This window comes from Bos mutus, chromosome 27 (genome assembly GCF_027580195.1).
Source record: "Bos mutus isolate GX-2022 chromosome 27, NWIPB_WYAK_1.1, whole genome shotgun sequence".
NCBI lineage: Eukaryota > Metazoa > Chordata > Mammalia > Artiodactyla > Bovidae > Bos > Bos mutus.
Genome location: NC_091643.1, coordinates 31361612 through 31381899, shown reverse-complemented (window position 1 = coordinate 31381899; position 20288 = coordinate 31361612). Strand labels below are relative to the sequence as shown.

Sequence of the window (20288 nt, the reverse complement as noted above, 5' to 3'; positions counted from 1 at the left end):
AAGTACATCTGTTAATACTGGTGATGATGAGAATTTAAAAGTCATTGGCTAGGGGCTTCTTTGGCAGTCCAGTAGATAAGACTTCGTCTTCCAATGCAGGGGGTGGGAAGCTGGGAATCCCATAGACCTCGCAGCCAAAAAAAAAAAACTCAAAGCATAAAACAGAAGCAGTATTGTAACAGATTCAATAAAGATTTTATAAAACAATCCACATCAAAAAAATAAATAAATAAATCTTAAAATTAAAAAAAAAGTCACTGGCCAGATTTCTTAGAGGTTGTCTGGCTTTAACAATGCCATTATTTGATCTGCCTCAATCCAATATTTGCCTCTGCGTGGCTTCTGTTACTAATATTACTTGGTTCTTTGATTTACTGAAAGAACTGTAAGCTTTGTTCCACAAATTATTAACCACCGTGAGCTTGAGCAAGTCACTTCGCCTCTCTGAGCAGCATAATACCCGGCTAATTTTAATGCCTGTAAAGTTTCCCAGGTGGATTGTAAATGTCTTGAGGGTAGGAAAAGTGTCGTGCACCGCGTTGTCTGCTTCTCATGTCCGGGACTGGCGGTTCCCCTCGACCAGGACTGAGGGCTCCTTTGTGCTGTTGCGGCCTGGGGACCTGGGAGCCTGTTCGGGTCGCTCAGGTTATGAGCACAGCAGCCCCCGAGCCGCCAGAACTCCTTGGCTCCGACATAAACAAAGCCAGGATCACTGTCTGGCTTTCCGAAGGAGAGCAGCCGTAACTCAGAATTAATCTTGGGGAGGCGAGCCTCATCCCCCTTCATCCCTGGGGTTTGACTCGGCTTCCGTTGGGCCAGCTTGAGCTTCTGCTGGACTCTGGCTCCATCTGGAGCTTACGCAGCACTTGTCTTCTGGGTGTTCCCAGAAAGCGTCACGGTTTCTTGCCCAGATTTAGCGCACTCCTTCCAAATCAAATTCAAGACCTACCTAATGCCCGATCCCACAAGCAACAGGTGCTGTTCTTTCTTTCACTACATCATTGCCCGCACTTCAGTTGTTTAGTTCAGTCCCATCAAGACTTAAGATGTTGGTTCTTTCCCATTCGGTTGCATTGCTGTTTCTGTTACCATTCGAGGTTTTGCTTTAGTTACTAGTGATTCTGAGGAGATGGTAAGTCTCGGAGGTTTCTGTGTGTGTTGAAAGTGCTTTTTCTTCCTTAATTCTGAATGAGTAAAGAATTTTGTGTTTACTTGTGTTTGGGTTGTGTTTCTCGGAAACCTGTTTTCTCCTGCAGCCTTTGTTTTACATGCTTAATGAAGCTAATAATATCATGCTTATTTAGCATTTTGATGATTAATTTTCCAGTACGTTGAGACAGTTGTTTACAGTTTTGTGGTTAAAGCTGAAGAATAGCTGATGTTATATCTATCATAAGTGCAGACGACAGGTGAAAATCACAAGTACATTTTACACACAGCACAGTTTAAGGTGGCAACTTTCTTTTTAACTCAAACAGGAAACTTAAGGCATAAGAATGTGGAGCTACTTCCCTCTTGGTCCTGATAACATTTTTCAATCACCTTTTTCTTCTCTTCTACAACTTCTTCCATCTAAAAGTGGGGGCAGGCACCCCCTTTTCTCTCTTCATCATCTTCTGCTATGTGCTGTGATAATACCAGAGTAATCATCCAACATTTTGAAATAGGAATATAGGGTTCCTAATGCCAATATCAGTTGTGTTCATAGTTTACCTTTTTGAAAGATATTTATTTATCTATTTGTTTCGCTGCTCCAGGTCTTAGTTGTAGCTTGCAAACTCTTAGTTGTGACATGTAGGGTCTGGTTCCTGGTTCCCTGACCAGGAATCGAACCCAGAGCCCCTGGTTCCTGAATCTGGTTCGATTCCTGGGTCCCTGACCAGGAATCGAACCCAGAGCCCCGGAGTTGGGAGTGAGGGGTCTTAGCCACTGGACCATCAGGGGAGTCCCCATAGTTTGTCTTGGTCTTGTGCTTGTGGTCAAAACAGCCAAGTGCCATTCTTCTCGTGAACAGTCCCGACAGCCCTCACAGTGCCCCAAACCAAGTTATTGGATTCGGGTGGTCATTCTGATTGAATCGGAGTTGACTTGATGGTTGAGTACGAAGCTCTAGACACGGTGAGGACTGGGATCAGCAAAATCATGAAGCTGGGGAGGAGTCCCTTGGCTGCGTTTTCCTCCTCCCCGCACTCCTGGCCGCGTCGCTCCTTCCTGCCACCACCCCGGTAGGGCCCTTCCTGCTGCCGCTGCCAGCTGCCAGCTGTGTGCAGAGCAAGACCAGGTCGACGCATGTCCATGGGACCGGCTCGTGGTGTACACTCCGCCCAGGCCCGGAGCGGGAATCAAGCTCCCTGTGCACGGCCCAAGGACATGGCTGGAGGAGGCCCAGCCCGCCTGCTCTTCGCTGGCGATGCTGGAACCTTGAGGGGCTGCCTTGGTAGTGGTTCCGGGTGGCCCAGCCCTGTCTTCTCCCCTCCCCCGACTGGCTGATCTTCAGTTGCTGCCAGCGTAGCCCGGGTTCAGCATCTCAACCCAGAGGAAGCGAGCCAGCATGACAGCATTTCAGGCGTCACTCACCAGAGTTGCTGGTTTGTTTATTTTTTAACAAAGTCCTCAGGTGTTCCTCCACACATCAGGGCTGACTGGTCCTCTGCTTCTTAAGCATCTGTGTAGTTTGACCTTCATCCTTCTTTTCAGGTAGTAAGTGTGATAACCTGGATTCTAAAGGTGGGGAGGGTGAGGCGGATGAGAAATAAGTGTAGCATCAGCTCAGGGACCCGACTAGGGGCTGCGGTTCCCTCAGCCTCTCACCCACCCGTCACAGCCGCCCCTGGGGGGTCAACCCCAAACTTAGCCTGCCTAGTGTTTCCCCGCCTTGGGACTTCTTGGAATGTACATGGCCATTTTATTTTATTCTGTCTTATTTTCTTTTCATAATATATACATTTTATAGAAGCACAGTTGACTCACAGTGTTTCAGGTGCACGGCAGGTGATTCAGTTATACATACACACATATATTATTGGGGGTGGGGGGCTTCCCCAGTGGCTCAGATGGTAAAGAATCTGCCTGCAATGCAGGAGGCATGGGTTCGATCCCTGGGTTGGGAAGATCCCCTGGAGAAGGGAATAGCAACCCACTCCAGTATTCTTGCCTGGAGAATCCCATGGACGGAGGGGCCTGGTGGGCTACCATCCATGGGGTCACAAAAGAGACGCACCTTAGCGTCTAAACCACCACCATATTATTTTTCAGATTATTCTCCATTATAGGTTCTTAGAAGATACTGACTCTAGGTTTTATTTCAGTATGGCCAACCTGAAAATTGAACTGTCGAAGCTGGACAGCGAGGCGTGGCCTGGGACGCTGGACGTAGAGAAGGAGAAGCTGATGCTGATCCATGAGAAGGAAGAGCTTCTGAAGGAGCTGCAGTTCGTCACCCCACAGAGACGCACGCAGGATGAGCTGGAGAGCCTGGAGGCGGAGAGGCAGCGGCTGGAGGCGGAGCTGCTGGCCGTGAGGGGCGTGCCCAGCCAGGCCCTGGCCGAGAGGTTCGTCCCCGCCTCAAACGCACCTGCCCTTGGTGGACCGAGAGCCAGCACAAAGGACTTCCCCCCCGTAGAGCAGTAAAGCACACTCTCCTTGGGCCCCTTGGCTCCTCCACAATTGTTGAGAACGTGAAAATGCCTGAGACAGATGTTGAATAAGTAAGGAATGTTGACAGAAAACCAGGAATGCAGTCTGATAACAGTGGCTGTAAACTATCACACTCTGATAAGAGAGATTATCTGGACTGTTAGAGCAGCCCAAAGCTTCCTACTCTGGGCTTTATTACTCACAAGAATGCAAAAGTTGATTGCTTTTCAGTTCACAAGGAAAAGACCTCTTGCTCCCTTTGATATTTCACCAGGTCACAAGACGTTCGCTTGGACTTTGTCAGTTGAAAACCCTCATCTGAAGCAGGTGGAAAATAGAAAGGAAAATACTTTAAGCCATTTTTAGATCTTCCTGTGGGAAGGTGTAAATTAATCATTTGATCTTAAAAAAAAAATGCAGTTCTGTAAACAGATCAGCTGCACTCTCAGGCCGGGGGACGCATGTGTACAGGTTTGCCATGAGGCCATCGCCCTCCAGGGTCCAGGCCTCACTGACAGATGCCCAGACCCGTTTCCCTGTCTCAACCATAGGCCAAGTAGCCCTTTAGAACCCCACCCTGCACCCATCATTTAGGCCCACAGGTAAGGAGCAGAATGAAGGGCAAGAAATTCACATTTGCATATTTCAGGTGACCTGGAAGTAAGTTTAGAATCCCCAGCCATAATCCAGTCCCTTTTTTTTTCTTTTTTTTTTTAAACTTCTTGGCTTCTTGCATGCCTTGTCCTCTATACGCGTTTAAGGTTGTGTGTTAACATAATACCAAAGCATTTGAGAAGTAGAGTGGTGGAGAAGGTGGGGATGGTGGGCAGGGAAAAGCAGCTCTGACATTCCTAGTCACGTGTTAGCGTGGGCACCTGTTTAATCGTGACCATGTGAGGAGCGTTGGCCTCCGTGAGTTAAGGTGCTGACGGAGATGACTCGTGGCTGCCCGTCACAGCTTTCGGGAGCGTGAGAAAGTATCCAGGGGACCTGTTACAGATGACAGCCTTTCACCGTCTTAAATACTTGTCGTCACTCCCCTGCGTCTCCTCCCCTCCCGTGCTGACATCTCTAGTCTTGTGAGCTGCAGGCTCAGCCCACAGGCAGGTGTGAGCCGGGCTGGCCAGGTAGGGATCCATCTGAGCAAGACCAAAAGGAACAAAATGTAAGGGTCAGAAGGCAGACTTAAGTTGTTTCCCTGAATTATCTTGATGCTCTTGAGTGTCTGTGTCTGTGTTTCTTCAATTTCAAGATTTAAGAGATTCTCAGGTGAGATTCTGGGTCGTTACTGACTTGTGGTCTCTGCAGGAGCCCACAGAACTCACATGAATTTTCAGCCGGCGGGTGAGCCCCCAGAATCCCCCAGCCCCAGTCCTTGAGGCGTCACTGACTCACAGGACCAAGGAGATCAAGCTCGCCCCCTAGTGGTCATAAAGCGCATCCGGCCGAGTAATGCTCCTTGTGACCCGTCTCCCGCAAAGAGAAAGGGCTCTCAAATGAAAAAAGCCTTCCTATGCATCTGCCTGTCCTTTCCTTACAGTTACTGAAATTCCTTAAACCCTGCGCTTTCCTACAGCTGATAAGATCTTAACATTGCTCCTTCTTTTTTCGTAACTCTTAGAGGTTTTGCCTTATGTCTTGCCAAGATGTCTTCATTCTCTTAATTATATGAATATTTTTGCCACTGGTTCTGAAAAAAAGGGCTTCCCTTGTGGCTCAGCTGGTACAGAATCCGCCTGCAATGTGGGAGACCTGGGTTCGATCCCTGGGTTGGGAAGATCCCCTGGAGAAGGGAATGGCTACCCACTCCAGTATTCTGGCCTGGAGAATTCCATGGACTGTCCAGTCCATGGGGTCACAAAGAATCAGATATGACTGAGCGACTTTCACTTCACTCACTGAAAAAAAATTTGTAGCAAGTGGGAGGGGTTATGAATGTAATTTTGTTTTTGGTTTTTTTAATGGAAAAGGAACTTGTTCCTTCTATAGAGGATATGCGCCTTCACCCTGGGGACACCGGGGCAGAGCTGAGGGGTATGACGAGCCGTGGTGTGGAGCCGTGGGACCATGGGAGGGGTCCTTTGAGGCCAGATGGAAGAGATCCTTCTCACTCAGGAGGACCACCAGCCCCGGCTGGAGAAGGGTGAGGGGAGACAGGGCTGACCTCTGAGCAGCATCTTGGGCCCTACCACAGAAGAAGGGGGAGAGGTCACTTCCCAGGAAGGAGACTGGGAACCAGCTCCCACCGGGAGAGGCTCTGATCCCATCAAAGACAGGAGGTGGGGCGCTTGACCAAGGACAGTGACAGCCGTACCCACCTGGCGGGGCTTCTGTGACTCCTGGAGCCTTCGTTAAGCTTCTCTCAGTGACCTGCTACCTAGACACCTGCTGGACGGGGCCTGGGGAGGGGGTCCCAGGCTCTCCAGGCAGCCTGGGTGGAATGGGGAGAAAGAGCTGGGGCCTGCCCTCCAGGAGCTTAGGGTCCAGTGGTGGGACACAGGCCAGGCCTTGGGGGTTCAAGGGAACCAGAAAGGGTCCAGAAGAGCAGCACCTGAGCCATCATCAAGGGAGGACACGGGGACCATCAAGTATGACTGACTAGAACAGAAAGCTTCGAATTTAAATTGCAGCATGAAACACACTGTCACACTGAAGCCTCCTTCGGTTCAGTTCAGTCGCTCAGTCGTGTCTGACTCTGTGACCCCATGGACTGCAGCACGCCAGGCCTCCCTGTCCATCACCAACTCCCAGAGTCCACCCAAACTCATGTCCATCAAGTTGGTGATGCCATCCGACCATCTCATCCTTTGTCGTCCCCTTCTCCCACCTTCAGTCTTTCCCAGCATCAGGGTCTTTTCAAATGAGTCAGCTCTTTGCATGAGGTGGCCAAAGTATCGGAGTTTCAGCTTCAACATCAGTCCTTCCAATGAATATTCAGAACTGATCTCCTTTAGGATGGACTGGTTGGATCTCCTTGCAGTCCAAGGGACTCTCAAGAGTCTTCTCCAACACCACAGTTCAAAAGCATCAATTCTTCAGTGCTCAGCTCTCTTTATAGTCCAACTCTCACATCCAAACATGACTACTGGAAAAACCATATCTTTGACTAGATGGACCTTTGTTGGCAAAGTAATGTCTCTCTTTTTAACACACCAGAAAACCTTCGTATATGTGTGACACTTAGTTTTAAAACTTACCTCAAAAGTACTGCTTCTATATCAGGTAGATTGAAGGACTTTCTCCAGACCTTTGTGTACCTTCTAATTCAATTCATCTACTTTGAATTAATATTTGTCCTTGTTTTTGTGTATATGTAAGAGATTTAAAAAAAAAATAGGGACCATACTCCTTTTCAAAATACACCTGTGAAAGCTGTGAATTAAGAATTTATCACCCTTTGAAGTACTAAACAAAATGACAAGAGTTACTTTTTTTTTTTTAATTTTAACACAGAGTGAAATTGTGTTGGTTGACACATCCAAGGATAGATATCTATAAATAAAATATGGGCATGTTTCCTCGCTGCCTAAAACGTACATAGGATTTCAAAGAGGTTGAAAAATTAGGGAAGTTTTCTTTTTCTGCAAAGAAAAGTAGCTAATTTTTGTATTGGCACCTTGCAGGGTGTGCTGAGGCTCTGAACACGGGAGATTGGTTTTGATGTCTGCGGAGTTCTTTCACGCACGTGGCTGGCTCCGTTTGATCCCTTGCACAGCCTTAGCAGGTGGACACGGCAGGATTATAATCACCATTTTACAGATGAAGTCAGGAACCACAGTTAGGTGACTTACCGTGAGGACACGCCAGTAAGCAGCCCACCCCAGAACTGAAATTGTGGTGATTTCCTGGGTCCTTTTCTGCTCTTTTCAATGATGTCTAAAGACCCTGACGTAGACAGTATGTTTGATGTGTTTTTAAAATGGCTTACTCAAGTACACAATCCCATAATACTTGGATTTTTTTTTCAGTCTCATAAAAACTTGTTCAGCTGAATGTGGATTAAGTTTCATGAAAATCCAGTTGCAGGTGATAAGAGGTGCTGTCGATGGAAATCACTTTTATGTCTTTTGCTTGCTCAAAGGGTTAAGCCAAGATTAGCTCACACTGGGAATATGGACACTGGACTAATTTGTTTCTTAATCGCCAGAATTCTCATCAAAATGAGATTGGAATTCTTGTCACTGAATATGATTTCAGAACAGTCCTTACCAAATTCCATGCTCAGATGATCTTTCCTAATTCCTGTTATTGTTGTCAGATGTTTTAGTAACGGAAGCGGAAGTCACAAGCCTGCAGAAGGATCCTTACTCTTTGCTCATCTCCTTTGTTTTCTTTTCCTCCCCACTGTCTTTCCCTAATTTGTGAGTGTGAGGGTTTTTTTACTCATTTAAGAAAATTTTAGAATACCAGAATTCTACAAGTTCTAGTAACACTGGCCATGTGGACATCTCTCCCCCTTCACTCAGTGGCTGTGGATGGCTCTGACCATTTTCCTTCTGATGGGTGGTTCTGTTTTCTCTGTGTTGAGTTCATTTGGATTTCACAAGGGAAAATAATAAGAATCTTTTTATTTTCCCTTCAGTTTCTATGCTTATCGTAGTTATGTCGAAAATAAATTTATTTCTCTCTCTTTTTTTTTTGTCTAGATTGAAATTGGAAGAGCAAAGGAAAGCGCTGCTACAGAAACTTGAAGAAACTACTAAATTAACTACATGTTTGCATTCACAACTTAAAAAGTAAGCCTGTTTGGTTCTTGAAGGGAAAATTTTTCTTGGCTACCTTCAGGCATGTTGCAATTCTGCTTCAATTACCCCCTCTTTATTTTTGATGACTTAAAAGTAAGAAAATAGTTACACTGGTACAGTTAAAACCTGGATGACCAGATTTAAAGTTGGAGAGACTTGTTTGTTTGCTTTCATGAACCCCAGGGTCCTGTTTGGAAGCTGTTTGCAATGTGTTGGGAAGAAGATATATTTGAATGATCAGGACATACTTAGGAAAATAACACATTTCTCCACATCATCCCTTCTTTTAAAAAGGGAGATTTGCCCTAAAATAGCCACACATTCACTTCCAAAATATACACAGAAAGAGGAAGAAGGGGAGTGAGCCTAGCGGCCTTTGTCTTTAAAAGCTGGCCTTTTCCTCTCTCACAATAAAAGATTTCGTTCTTTAAGTAAAGTTATTGCATTAACCCTTCATACTGTTTACCTCCACACACACACTTTTATATGTTTTTAGTTGCACAGTTGCGTCTGGATATTTATGCAGATAGATTTATCAATAGATGTTTGATCCCTTTTTTAAATTTTTTGTAAACTTTTACACAAGGAGGAGTATTTTTGGTAAGAGTAGGATTGCTCCTTAAAGAGCCTTTAGAGAGCTGGGTTGGAAACGTTCGAGACTGGGCATGGAAACATGTGGTGTGCCAGCAGATGCCCTTACCCGGTCATTGGCCTTGATCTTTGGCATCACTCGGTTCCTTCCTTCTCTGCCGAAGGAGCCAGCAGGGGCTTCCATCCACATCATTGAAGTTTCTTGTTTTGTTTTTGTTTTATTTATTTATTTATTTTGGCTGTGCTGGTTTTCCATTGCTGCGTGGGCTTTTCTCCAGCTGTGGCAAGCAGGGGCCCCTCTCTAGCTGCTGTGCTTGGGCTGCTTGTGGCAGTGGCATCTCTTGTCACTGAGCACAGGCTCCAGGGTGCTGGGCGTCAGTAGCTGCAGCCCCCGGGCTCAGTAGCTGTGGCGCGCAGGCTGCGTGGCTGCTCAGCCTGCGGGGTCTCTGCCGCTGAGCCGCCAGGGAAGCCCACGTCCAGGCTCTCACCGTGCTCCTTCCCCTCCCAGCCTCTCCGCCAGCACGCTGTCCGTGTCCTCCGGAAGCAGCCTGGGCTCCCTGGCCTCCAGCCGGGGGTCCCTGAACACGTCCAGCAGAGGGTCGCTCAACTCCCTCAGCTCCAGCGAGCTCTACTACACCAGCCAGGGCGACCAGCTGGACGCGGATTATCAGTACAAACTGGACTTCCTCCTGCAGGAGAAAGGCGGCTACATGCCTTCCGGCCCCATCACCACCATCCACGAACACGAGGTGGCCAAGTCCCCGAGCCAGCCTGGCCAGAGCGGCTCCGGGGGGGCGGCAGCCGCAGCCGCAGCCCCAGGCCACCCCGCGCCCCTGGCCGAGCCCCCCAAGTCCGTGACATCCCTGTCCTCGAGGTCCTCCCTGTCTTCCCTGTCCCCGCCTGGCTCCCCCTTGGTCTTGGAAGGTGCATTCCCCATGTCTACCCACGGCAGCCCCCTCCACCAGTTCTCTGCTGACTTTGAGGACTGCGAGCTGAGCAGCCACTTTGCAGACATCAGCCTCAGAGAGCATCAGCTGCTGCTGGACCCTGACCCGGGAGGAGCGCCCTCGTCTCTGCTGGACGAGAACAAGGAGCTCGGCGAGTGTGCTCAGGAGCCGCTGTACGAGGGGCCCGCAGGTACACAGAGACCCCGCTCTAAGCTGCCCCTGCCAAACCATCTTAAAGGATGAGGGGAGGTTGCTTTTTCTGTGGGAGCAAGTATTGGTACATGTCCCCCTTCTCTTTCTGCTGCTCTTTTCTCATTTTGGCTTCATTTGGGAAAGAACGTTTATTGCTATAACTTGCACATTTTTTTTTCTCATCAAATACAAATCTCCTTCCGTATTTAATAGATTTAATCGTTAAATGTCCATTATGTCATCTGGAACCCTGCTGTGTCCTGCAGCTGCCTGGGGACATACTTTGTGAACATTCTTCAGGCTTTCAGATAAGGGTCTGTTTCTGAAATAGTGAGGTGGGGAAGAGGACTTTTTTTTTTTTTCAAAGTTGGCCTAAAACAGATTCAAACCAAGGCAATTAACATAGCAGCTAATTAGTACCAAGGTTCAATGTTTAGATTGCTATGGGAATTCTCTATAAATACAGTTTCTGTTTCATGCCAGACTCTCCCTTTCCGTGGAGAGTTAATTTGGAGACAGCGGTCCCAGCCTGCGGTATCGCCCTGCCACCTTCTGGCTGTAGAGCTAGTTGCCATGGGGTTGAGTTCCCACTCCTGCGAGCTCAGAGAGGCAGAAACAGAGGAGGAATCTACTACGCTTTAATTGCTTGCTTTTGCGAGGCCGGAGCTTTTAATACAGCAGATGTGGTTGTAAAGATCCCGGGACGGCATGCACCTTGGTTGGCAGGTGGTCACAGCTATGGTCTGAGGAGCCCGCCCCAAACACGATAAGAAAGAGACTCCAGTGCCCGGGGTGCACACAAAGATGCTAGGTGGTTCGTGTGCCGCTCGCCCGGCAGGTGCCAAAGCTGCAAGTGACGTGTTAACTGAAATAAATAGCCGCAAAGAAAAGGAACACCGAAGCAGTGTTTACACAATGGCTCCAGCAAAGCAGAGACCTGCTGCAGGGCCTCGCGCCTGCCCCCTGGAAGGTGTGCGGTGTGTGGCACTGGGGCCCACCACCCCCCGGAGCCAGCCGGACCTGCACTCGCATCTCAGGGGCCACTCAGTTCCAGCGAGCACGTTGCCCCATCTCTCAGGCTCATTAGTTCCTCACCTGCAAGGTAGGGGCAGCACTGTATCTACCTCGTGGGGTGCTGGGAAGGTTGATGCTCTCATAATGCATCAGAAGCATCAGCCATGCCTGGCGCTTGGTGCGCAGCTCACAGGAGTTAATATCACCCCTGTGACGCTGAGCAATGCAAACTCTGCCAAACCCAGTTCCTACCACAAACCACTGACATCTACGAAAGGAAGATAAAGCAAGAGAGAGGGAAGAAAGAGGAGTGGGTTTTGTGCCTTTCTCCTGTGCTCTGGGCCTAAAGGACCTTACAGTTTCCGAGCATTTCGTCCTGTCCCTGCTGGATGGCGGAAATCAAGAATACCTCCAAAGTCCTTCCGCGGTCAGTCTCTGTCACCGTCAAAGTCAATTTCAGGCTGCTGTGGTTATTCCTGAGGGTAATCAATAAATCATATCATCACCTTCACCACTCGAGAAGGAGGGGTGGGCGGAGAGAAGGCACTCCATCATCAAGGAAGAAGCATTCGCCCTGCCAGAAATAAAAAGGGAAAGGCAGCAATCAATCCAGAATCTAGAGCCTCAAGACTTAAACATCTTAACAAGATGTAAAGTCACGACTCAGAAGGGGGGCGAAATGCATACCAGTGTGGATCCCTGCTCTCCGCTGGCCGAGGATGAAAGCGCTCCATGGGCTTGCAGCTTATTACACAGGAGCGCAGCTTCAGACGAGGCTGCTGGCTCTCCGCAGGACGCCCAGCCATGAATATGAGTCAGAGATAAAAGTTAAGTGGGAGTCAGTGAGGATTCAGTAACTCACAATTTTTAATGGTATTTAGCCAGTGAGGAATTCTGTAAGTCAAAGATGTTTCCCCTTTAACTTCTATTAGAGCAGCAGCTGGGGAGATGGAGACTGGAGAGACGTTTCTTCCATCGAGCACCAGAAGCTGTTATGGAAACTTCTCCAGCACTTGAGGAGGCAGAGAGCTTCTTACCCCCCACCGTGGCATCTGTAGTGATCACAGAGACAAGGGAGGCAGGGGACTCAGGAGAGTGTGTGCCACTGATCCCTCCCCTTAAAATATCCCAGGACCGGGGAACACCAGATTCTTTCCCAAATAATGACCAAAATAACAAGTATCCCAGGATTTTGTAACTCATAGCGCCTGGAATCATCCACTTCTGTTGATTTGAATAGTAACATCCTTGATTCTCAGTGGAAATTTTATTTTGAGTTTCTCAGAACCAAACCATGTGTGTGCCTGCATGTGTGTGTGTGTGTGTGTGTGTGTGTGTGTGTGTTAGACTTAACTTTTCCTAAGAAGAAATCCTAATGGTGGCTGTCACTCTGCCCTCCCTAGATGTTGAAAAATCGTTACCAAAAAGAAGAGGAATCCACTTGCCGGGGGAGAAGACCGCCTGCGTGTCGGCTGCGGTCTCGGATGAGTCAGTGGCTGGGGACAGCGGGGTCTACGAAGCGTTCGTGAAACAGTAAGGACCCAGCCCGAGTGGCTGCTGCACGCACGTGGGTTACCGGCTAGGAGGGCCCTGCCCTCCGTTCACTCGCTGCAGCGGGAAGCGCTGTGGGCATTAAAGCAGGGGCAGGCCTGAGAAGGTCTGGGGTGCCGGCAGCATCCCACTGGCAAGGAAGTGAGGAACAGGTTGATGTGCTCATCAGCTGAACCTCTTAGAGATGTAAACACGATTTTTAAAAATTTATTTATTTATTTGTGTCAGGTCTAGGTAGCAGCACAGGGCATCTCCACTGTGGTTTGTGGGCTTCTCTAGCTTCAGCGCCCAGACTTCCATGTAGCTGTGGTGCAAGGGTGTAGTTTCCCTGAGGTGTGTTGATCTGAGTTCTCAGACCAAGGGTCACCGTGTCCCCTGCACACTGGACCACCAGGGAAATCCCGCAAGCTTGATTAACTGGGCACGTCACAGCGGCCGCCCAGTGCCCGTTTGGCGCACGGAGCCTCTCACGTGTGCAGGTCTCAGGCAGCCCAGTCCAGGGTGCGGCACGTCCTGGGGAGCCATGGGAAAGCCAGCCACCAGGCAGGCCTCCCCCTCGGAGCCCAGGTGCAGAGTCCTCCCGACGAGGGGAAGCCAGATATGAAAGAGCGAGCTTGCACTGGGGTCAGGCCCGCGGGCCAGTCCAGGAGTGGCCTTAGTTCAGGTTTTTGTTCAGAATCAGTGAGGGGCAAACAGTTCCCAGGTGGCGCTAGTGGTCAAGAACCCGCCTGCCAATGCAGGGAGATGTAAGAGACGCGAGTTCGATCCCTGGGTTGGGAAGATCCCCTGGAGGCGGGCACGGCAACCCCTCCAGTGTTCTTGCCTGGAGAATCCAATGGGCAGAGGAGCCTGGCGGGCTACAGTCCATGGGGGTCGCAGAAAGTCAGACACCACCGAAGCGACTTAGCACGCACGCAGGCAGACAGCAACCACAGCTCCACGTGTCCCGGTTCGCAACCGTTCACCCATGCCTGCCGTTGCCCCATGCGCAGGCCCAGTGAGGCCGAGGACGTGCCGTACAGCGAGGAGGACGCCGTGGTCATGGAGACGGCCCAGGTGCAGATCGGGCTGAGGTGAGGACGGCTCCGGAAGGGCGGCTTCCCGCCTCCCTGCGCCGGCGAGTGGCCTGTGCCCTGTCTCATCTCATCCGCTTCTCTCTGAATAGATACGACGCAAAAAGGTCAAGTTTCATGGTGACTGTAGCACAACTCCGAAACCTGCATGCCTTCCTGATACCTCACTCTTCAAAAGTGTAAGTAGAATCTGTGGAGAACAAATCGAAGAACTTGAGATTACCGAGTGAGAACTTTACATCTAGCAGCTCATCCAGGTGAAGACACGGGGGAAAATATAGCAGGGCTGGTCATGCCTTCATGAGCTCTAGACAGAGACGAAGAGGGGGTGAGGCGGGCCCACCCCCTCCTTTGGTTTTATGAACGGGGCAGCGAGGTGGGGGCTTAAGGGGGTGGCTCCACACCCCAGGAGCCTGCGTCCCAGCTCTGAGGTTGGGGCTCCCCATCAGTAGTGTTCAGGGATGACTGGCTGATGATTCTTTCGGTGACTTCTCCCTCCTAATTGAAGGCAAAAGGAGAAGGGGGAGACAGAGGATGAGATGGTTGGATGGCATCACCGACTCATTGGATATGAGTTTGAGCAAACTCCGGGAGATAGTGGAGGACAGGGGAGCCTGGCGTGCTGCAGCCCACGGGGTCACAAGGAGTCGGACACGACTCAGGGACTGAACGACAACAGGAAGGCAGAGAAAGACGACTTCTCCCGCTACACCTCCAGCCTTAACGGCTGCGGCCCAGGGCCCACTAGGTTTTTCATGCTGAGTCCCCGTAATCAGCGTCGATACAAACACAGAAAGGCCTTCCTCAGTTCTTCACGTGAACGTATACTTTTTATTGTCGGAGAAGGAAGCTCTTTAGAATATGAAACAGAAAGCCTGGAAATGGGGCAGTGGGGAGGGATTTAATAGGTATTCTGTTTCTGGGAATTTAACAGAATTTAAATACCTCATGTTGTTCATAGGGACTGTGGGTCCTCATGTAATATGCGCTCAGAAAACTCACTTGAAAGTGGTGGTAGAGGTACTGTTTTTGTCAGACTCTTCCTGTGAATTTGACAAAGCATGAAACCGTTTATCATATATGAGACTTCTGAGATGCTAGGCAGTGATTTTTTGAACTGTTAAAAATTCATCTCTCTTAAATCGTCATAACTGTACACTCCTTAGTGTTTCTTTTCCTCTGGAAGGACAAGACGTCCCATCCCTAGAGAATGACCATCAGCATTTCTTGTCTCATGCACAGGACGAGTGTTCTTTGGGACACAGTCACCCGTGTCTAACCCACTTTCGCAGGTCCAGGTGGTGATCACTGTGGAACTGGCCGGACGTGGGCAGGCGGGACGCAAATCCGTCCACTCCTAGGTCTTCATCCCCCTCACTTCCCTGCCGAGGGCCTTTGCTGCAGCTCCAGGGCAGGGGGGCAGGCTCGGCCTGGCATGATCCAGGATGCTGCAGGCACCGGTGTGTTAGGAACAGAGCCTCCGAGCCCCTGGGTATGACGACGATGACCGTGGTGGCCGTGAGCCTGGGGTTGGCGATGAAGTCGGTGTCCCCGGCGCTCCTCCCCCGGGAGGACCGTTCCAGACACCAGTTGCAAAGTCAGGATCGTTGAACCGGTGACTCCATTTCATCCTTGTTCTTTGCAGGTATTTCCGGGTTGCTCTGCTTCCCTCCTCAAGTGACGTCAGCTGTCTGTTTCGAACGAAAGTGCACCCAGCTGCGGAGTCCCTGCTGTTCAGTGATGTATTCAGAGTGGCCATCTCCCAGACAGCCCTGCAGCAGAAGACCCTGAGGGTGGACCTGTGCTCCGTCGGGAAACACCGCAGGGAGGAGTGCCTGGTAGGACCTCTCATTTCGACCTTCAGGTGACACCACTGGATGTGCTGAGAGTCCCTTTCCAGTGGCCATTCTGCCAGCCCCGAACTACTGCCTGTCCGCCCAGTGCCTCCGACACAGCCCAGCAGTGGCTTCATTTTTTTGTCTGAAGTCTTAATCTCTGCTTTCCGTTCTCTTTATTTCGGACCTTTCTGATTTTGCTTAGCAATTATGATCCTCTGTAAAAATCGAGTTCTTTATTTCTAACCTTTGGAACTTGGCCTCTGTTATGACCATCACTGTAGAGTATGCGTATTTATTCCCAATATGAGCCCAGTGCTGGGCACTTTACATACATTATCTCACTCATCCCCTGGACAGTCTTAGGAAAAGGGTATGATGACATTTGCAGATGAGGAACTCCTTAGAGGGGTCATGTGTTCAAGGTCACGCAGCTTGTGAATATGGATAGATATCGAAAGGACATCCCACCCCTAGTTCACTGTTCAGATTTAATTTACGCAGAACAGTGAGTAAAGTTCCCTACTTGAGCACGTTCTCCCAGCGATGGGGGTAGAGCTGGTAGGAAGACCTCAGAATGACTGTTAAGAGCGATAGGACACTTGCACGCCAGCACAGAAGACTTCACACGTCACTGATAGCGGGTTCAGCCCACCACTGGGTACATCAGTACATCCCAGCAGAGCTGCACAGAGTGTTGAGGTACAGGCATCTAGAGGTGTGCCCCGGTTTCAGGAAGCCATGCTGTCTCCAGCTGAAATGCGTGTAGTTCAAGGGTCAGCTGTAACACCAATCAAAAAATGAACACTGGGATTCTTTCAAGGTCCACTTACACACAGATTTTTTTTTCCTACCAAATTCATGCCATAATACTACATAATCTGTGGTTAATTGAATCTGAGGCTGTGGAACCTTGAATACAAGGGCCAACTGTAAAGTTACACGTGGATTTTCAACGGCAGAGTGGGGAGTGCTGTCGGCCCCCCTAACCCTCATGGTGTTCAAGAGCCAACTTCATTTTTCTTTTTCAACATTTCTTACTTAGTCACACCTGAAAATATAAGACATCTCCAGGTTTAAAAAAAGAAATCCACCAGTGCTTTGTATCATGAGTATTGCATCTTTTTTTTTCCCTAAAACAAGCTTGTCTAATAATCTTCATTATATTAGAGAGAGCAAATATAGATTGAAACATTTCATTTTCTCTCTCTCTTTTTTTTTCTTGTTTCCTTTCCTTTCACACAGGCGGGAACTCAGATCAGCCTGGCGGACCTACCCTTTTCCAATGGGGTTTTCACTCTGTGGTATAACTTGCTTCCTTCAAAGCAAATGCCCTGCAAGAAGAGAGAAGAGGAGACTGAGGACTCGGTATTTCAACCAAGCCAGCCGCTCGTGGATTCCGTAGACTTGGTGAGTCAAGTCTTACTGAGACACTTAGGTCTGCAGCCCCTCTGAAATTAATCTTTGTGTAGGCTTTGAGGTAGAGGTCAGGGTCGTTTCTTTTTTTTATCCATGTGCTAGCCAATTGACCCAGGATTATTTGTTGAAAATACATCTTTCCTTAACTGCACTGCAGTGCCAGCTTTTATCCTAAGTCAGATGACTTCTGCGTATTAGCCTGTCCCTGAACTTTCTGTTCTGCTCTGTTGGCTTAGTTGTCTATCTCTGTCTACAATACCAGGCTTTTTCAAAATGAAGGCTTTCAAGAATTCATCATTTAGAATGATTTTTTCTGAGGCTATTTATAGATCATTGCTATCAGATTAAGGAAGTTTCCTTCTCTTTCTAGTTTGCTAAGGGTTTTATTATGCATGGATATTGGATTTTATCAAGCATTTTTACTATATCTATCTCCTAAGATGATTACATGGCTGTTTCCTTTTATTTTCTCAATGTAGTGGATTATACATTGATTGACTTTTGAATGCTAAATCTGTTTCAGATTCCTGGAATAAAGCAGACTGAATTGTGTAACTAATACATGTGTTTACATATGTTCTATCGTAAAGAATATTGAGACCTGCTTTATGGCTTAGCAGGTGTTCACTTTTAGTATAAGTCCCACATACTCTTGAAAAGGGTGTATTTTCTGCAGGCCACCTTTGTTGGTTTTGCTTTTCAAATCTTCTGCATTTACTGATTTTTCAATTTGCTTATTTTATCACTGTTTAAAGGTACAGTAAAGTCTCCAGCTTATGCTTATAGATGACTGTTTCTTCTTTTAGTTCTGTTAGTCTTTGCTTTATGTATTTTGCATCCAAGTTATTAGATGAATATAAATTTAGCATCATATTGTATCTTTCTGTTCAACTGACCCTTTTATCTTTATAAAATATCCCTCTTGCTAATAACGCTGATATTAATAATCATATCAGTTTTTTTGGTTAGCATTTGCATGGTTTATCTTTTATTATTCTTTTACTTTCAACCTTTCTGAGTTCTTGTATTTAAAGTGTTTCACTTGTAAGCAGTACTTAGTTGGTTTTGATGTCTTATCCAGTTTTAAAATCTTCTTTTAATTGAAATGTTTATTTACACTTAATGCTATTATTGTTATATTTGGCTTTGAACCTTTCATCTTACTCTTTGTTCCCTTTTAGTCCTTGTTTTTCCCCTTCTTTTGGATTAACCAAGTATTTTTAAACTTAGATTTTTTTCTTCCTTCAGATCATTAATTAGTACTACAGTCTTTTCTTTTTTGCTGTTTCCCTGATGATTACAGCATGCATCCTTATTAGAAACTGCGTTGAATTAATGCTTTTTGCTTTTTTGCAAATGGTACAAAGATTTTTAAAGGCTTTTCTTTTACTTCATGATTCTCTTTCCTCCTCCTGTGCAATTACCGGATATATTTTAGTTACATTTATTTTAAATCCCGCAACACATTATTATCATTGTTTTATTGACAATCAGCATTTATTCCGGTTTCCCCTATACCCTTTAGCCTTTCTTTTCCTTTCTGCATTATTGTGCTTCCAATTCAGGTCATTCGCCTTCTGCCTGGAGAATTTCCTTTAGTGTTTCTTTTAGTACAGGTCTTTTGGCATGTTCTTTCAATTTCATTTGTGAAGGACTCTTTTTCCTGCATATTCAGAATTCTAAGTAAGTGATTATTTCTCTGGACACGTTGAAAACAATGTTTTGTTGTCATCTGGCTTCCACTGATTCTGTTCAGCTGCTGGAGGATAGGCTAATTGTTGATTCTTATAAAGTATTACACCTTTTTTCTTTCACTGCTTGTAAAATTTCCTCTTTTTCTTTGGTTTTCAGCAGTTTCACTCAAATGTGCTCATGTGTTTTTCTGTTTATTTTAAATTCTCCATTGTTTCATCCGTTTTCTTGAACATATTAATTACAAAACTTTTACTTTCTTCTCTAGGTATGTGGATCACCTATGGGTCTGCTTCTTTTGCCAGTCATTCTTCTTGGCTTTCAGTCGTGGGGTTCTGTTTCCAGCGGGGTGCTGGATGTTATGTATGGAGTGCAGAGGATCTGGTGGGTAGCTTCCTCTAGAGATGATCCAGTATCCTTCTGGAAGGCAGATGACAACATGGACAGCTCACCTGGATCACTTGAGGGACCTGAATTATTCTCTTCCTTCCTAGGACCATGAGGCAACTGAAGTATCTGCTTACCGTTCAGCCTCCTAGCAGCTGGTTTTACTTTCTCAGCTTCTCACTCTGCACGTATGTGGCTTAGAGGGTGCAAAGGTCTCGACAGGAATATTGTGCACTTTGCAGTTTATCTTCCCAGACCCCTCATAGGCAGTCTCCCTTGTCCTCAGCTCTGTTTTCATCTCTGCATCCTCCCCTCACTGCCTCAGTCCAGGGCGACCATAGCCTGTCACCTGTGAGCCTCACCACGGCATCGAAACACACCCCCAAGGAGAAGAGTGGCATTACATTTCCTTACATTCCCCTCCTCCCTGGGATCTTCACCCTTGAGTCCTAACTGCCTTTGTTGCTCTTCGTTGCTTTGAAACAGCTGGAGTTTTTTGCTTTTCCTTTTATTGTATTCAGCTTTCATATTTGTTCTCAGCGAAAGAAGTGAGTCTCGTACTTCCTTCTCCTCCACAACTAGAGCCCAAGTCCCCATCTGATAACGTTTTAAATCATTTCTGAAGTTTACGGTGTTAATGGCCCTACGTTGTACCTTCTCCAGGATGCAGTGTCAGCCTTACTTGCAAGAACATCAGCTGAGCTCTTGGCCGTGGAACAAGAATTAGCACAAGAAAAAGAACCAGGGCAGGAAGAAGAGCACAGAGGTCCAGATGGAGATTGGTAAATAAGAGTTCTTTCATTCTGCTCCTGGCATCTCAAAGACGGTGTGTTTAGTTTCTCAGAAGACACTTTGAGGGACACCTTCTTGGGTTTAGATCTTGTTCTGGAATTAATAGAAAATAACGCAGCTTCAAGGAGTGGCCCTAGGAAAAGCCACTCCTTGGTGTTAGAGAGTTGAAAAAGTAATGATGAGACCGTAGACAAAGTTACTAACATGTGAGCAAGATTCTTACCTCAGTAATTTTGACACTACTTTCTGAACTTTTCTTGTTTATTTGTTTAAAGTCTAAACTATTTTGAAAAACATGATAGTTTATTACAGAGTCATAGATAAATTTAAACGCAGACTCTTTTTCTGTAAACTACTGGAGGCACCATTTAGGTGCTGGTAGTTCAAGACAGATTTTTAGAAAACAGCTTCTGA

General features: G+C 47.4%; 1 protein-coding gene across 2 annotated transcripts in view; it reads left to right on the top strand.

Moving 5' to 3' along the window:
• Positions 1 to 20288, top strand: part of WWC2 (WW and C2 domain containing 2) — a 152082-nt gene that overhangs the window by 111537 nt on the left and 20257 nt on the right. For both annotated transcript variants that reach the window (XR_011462904.1, XM_070364363.1), the window contains exons 9-17: positions 3309 to 3551; positions 8283 to 8372; positions 9481 to 10109; positions 12529 to 12658; positions 13669 to 13749; positions 13842 to 13928; positions 15395 to 15587; positions 16830 to 16994; positions 19746 to 19864. Coding sequence is in view for 1 of the 2 variants with exons in the window: in XM_070364363.1 (XP_070220464.1) it covers positions 3309 to 3551; positions 8283 to 8372; positions 9481 to 10109; positions 12529 to 12658; positions 13669 to 13749; positions 13842 to 13928; positions 15395 to 15587; positions 16830 to 16994; positions 19746 to 19864 (1737 nt within the window). In the remaining variant the exon portion in view is untranslated. The remainder of the gene's footprint in view (positions 1 to 3308; positions 3552 to 8282; positions 8373 to 9480; positions 10110 to 12528; positions 12659 to 13668; positions 13750 to 13841; positions 13929 to 15394; positions 15588 to 16829; positions 16995 to 19745; positions 19865 to 20288) is intronic.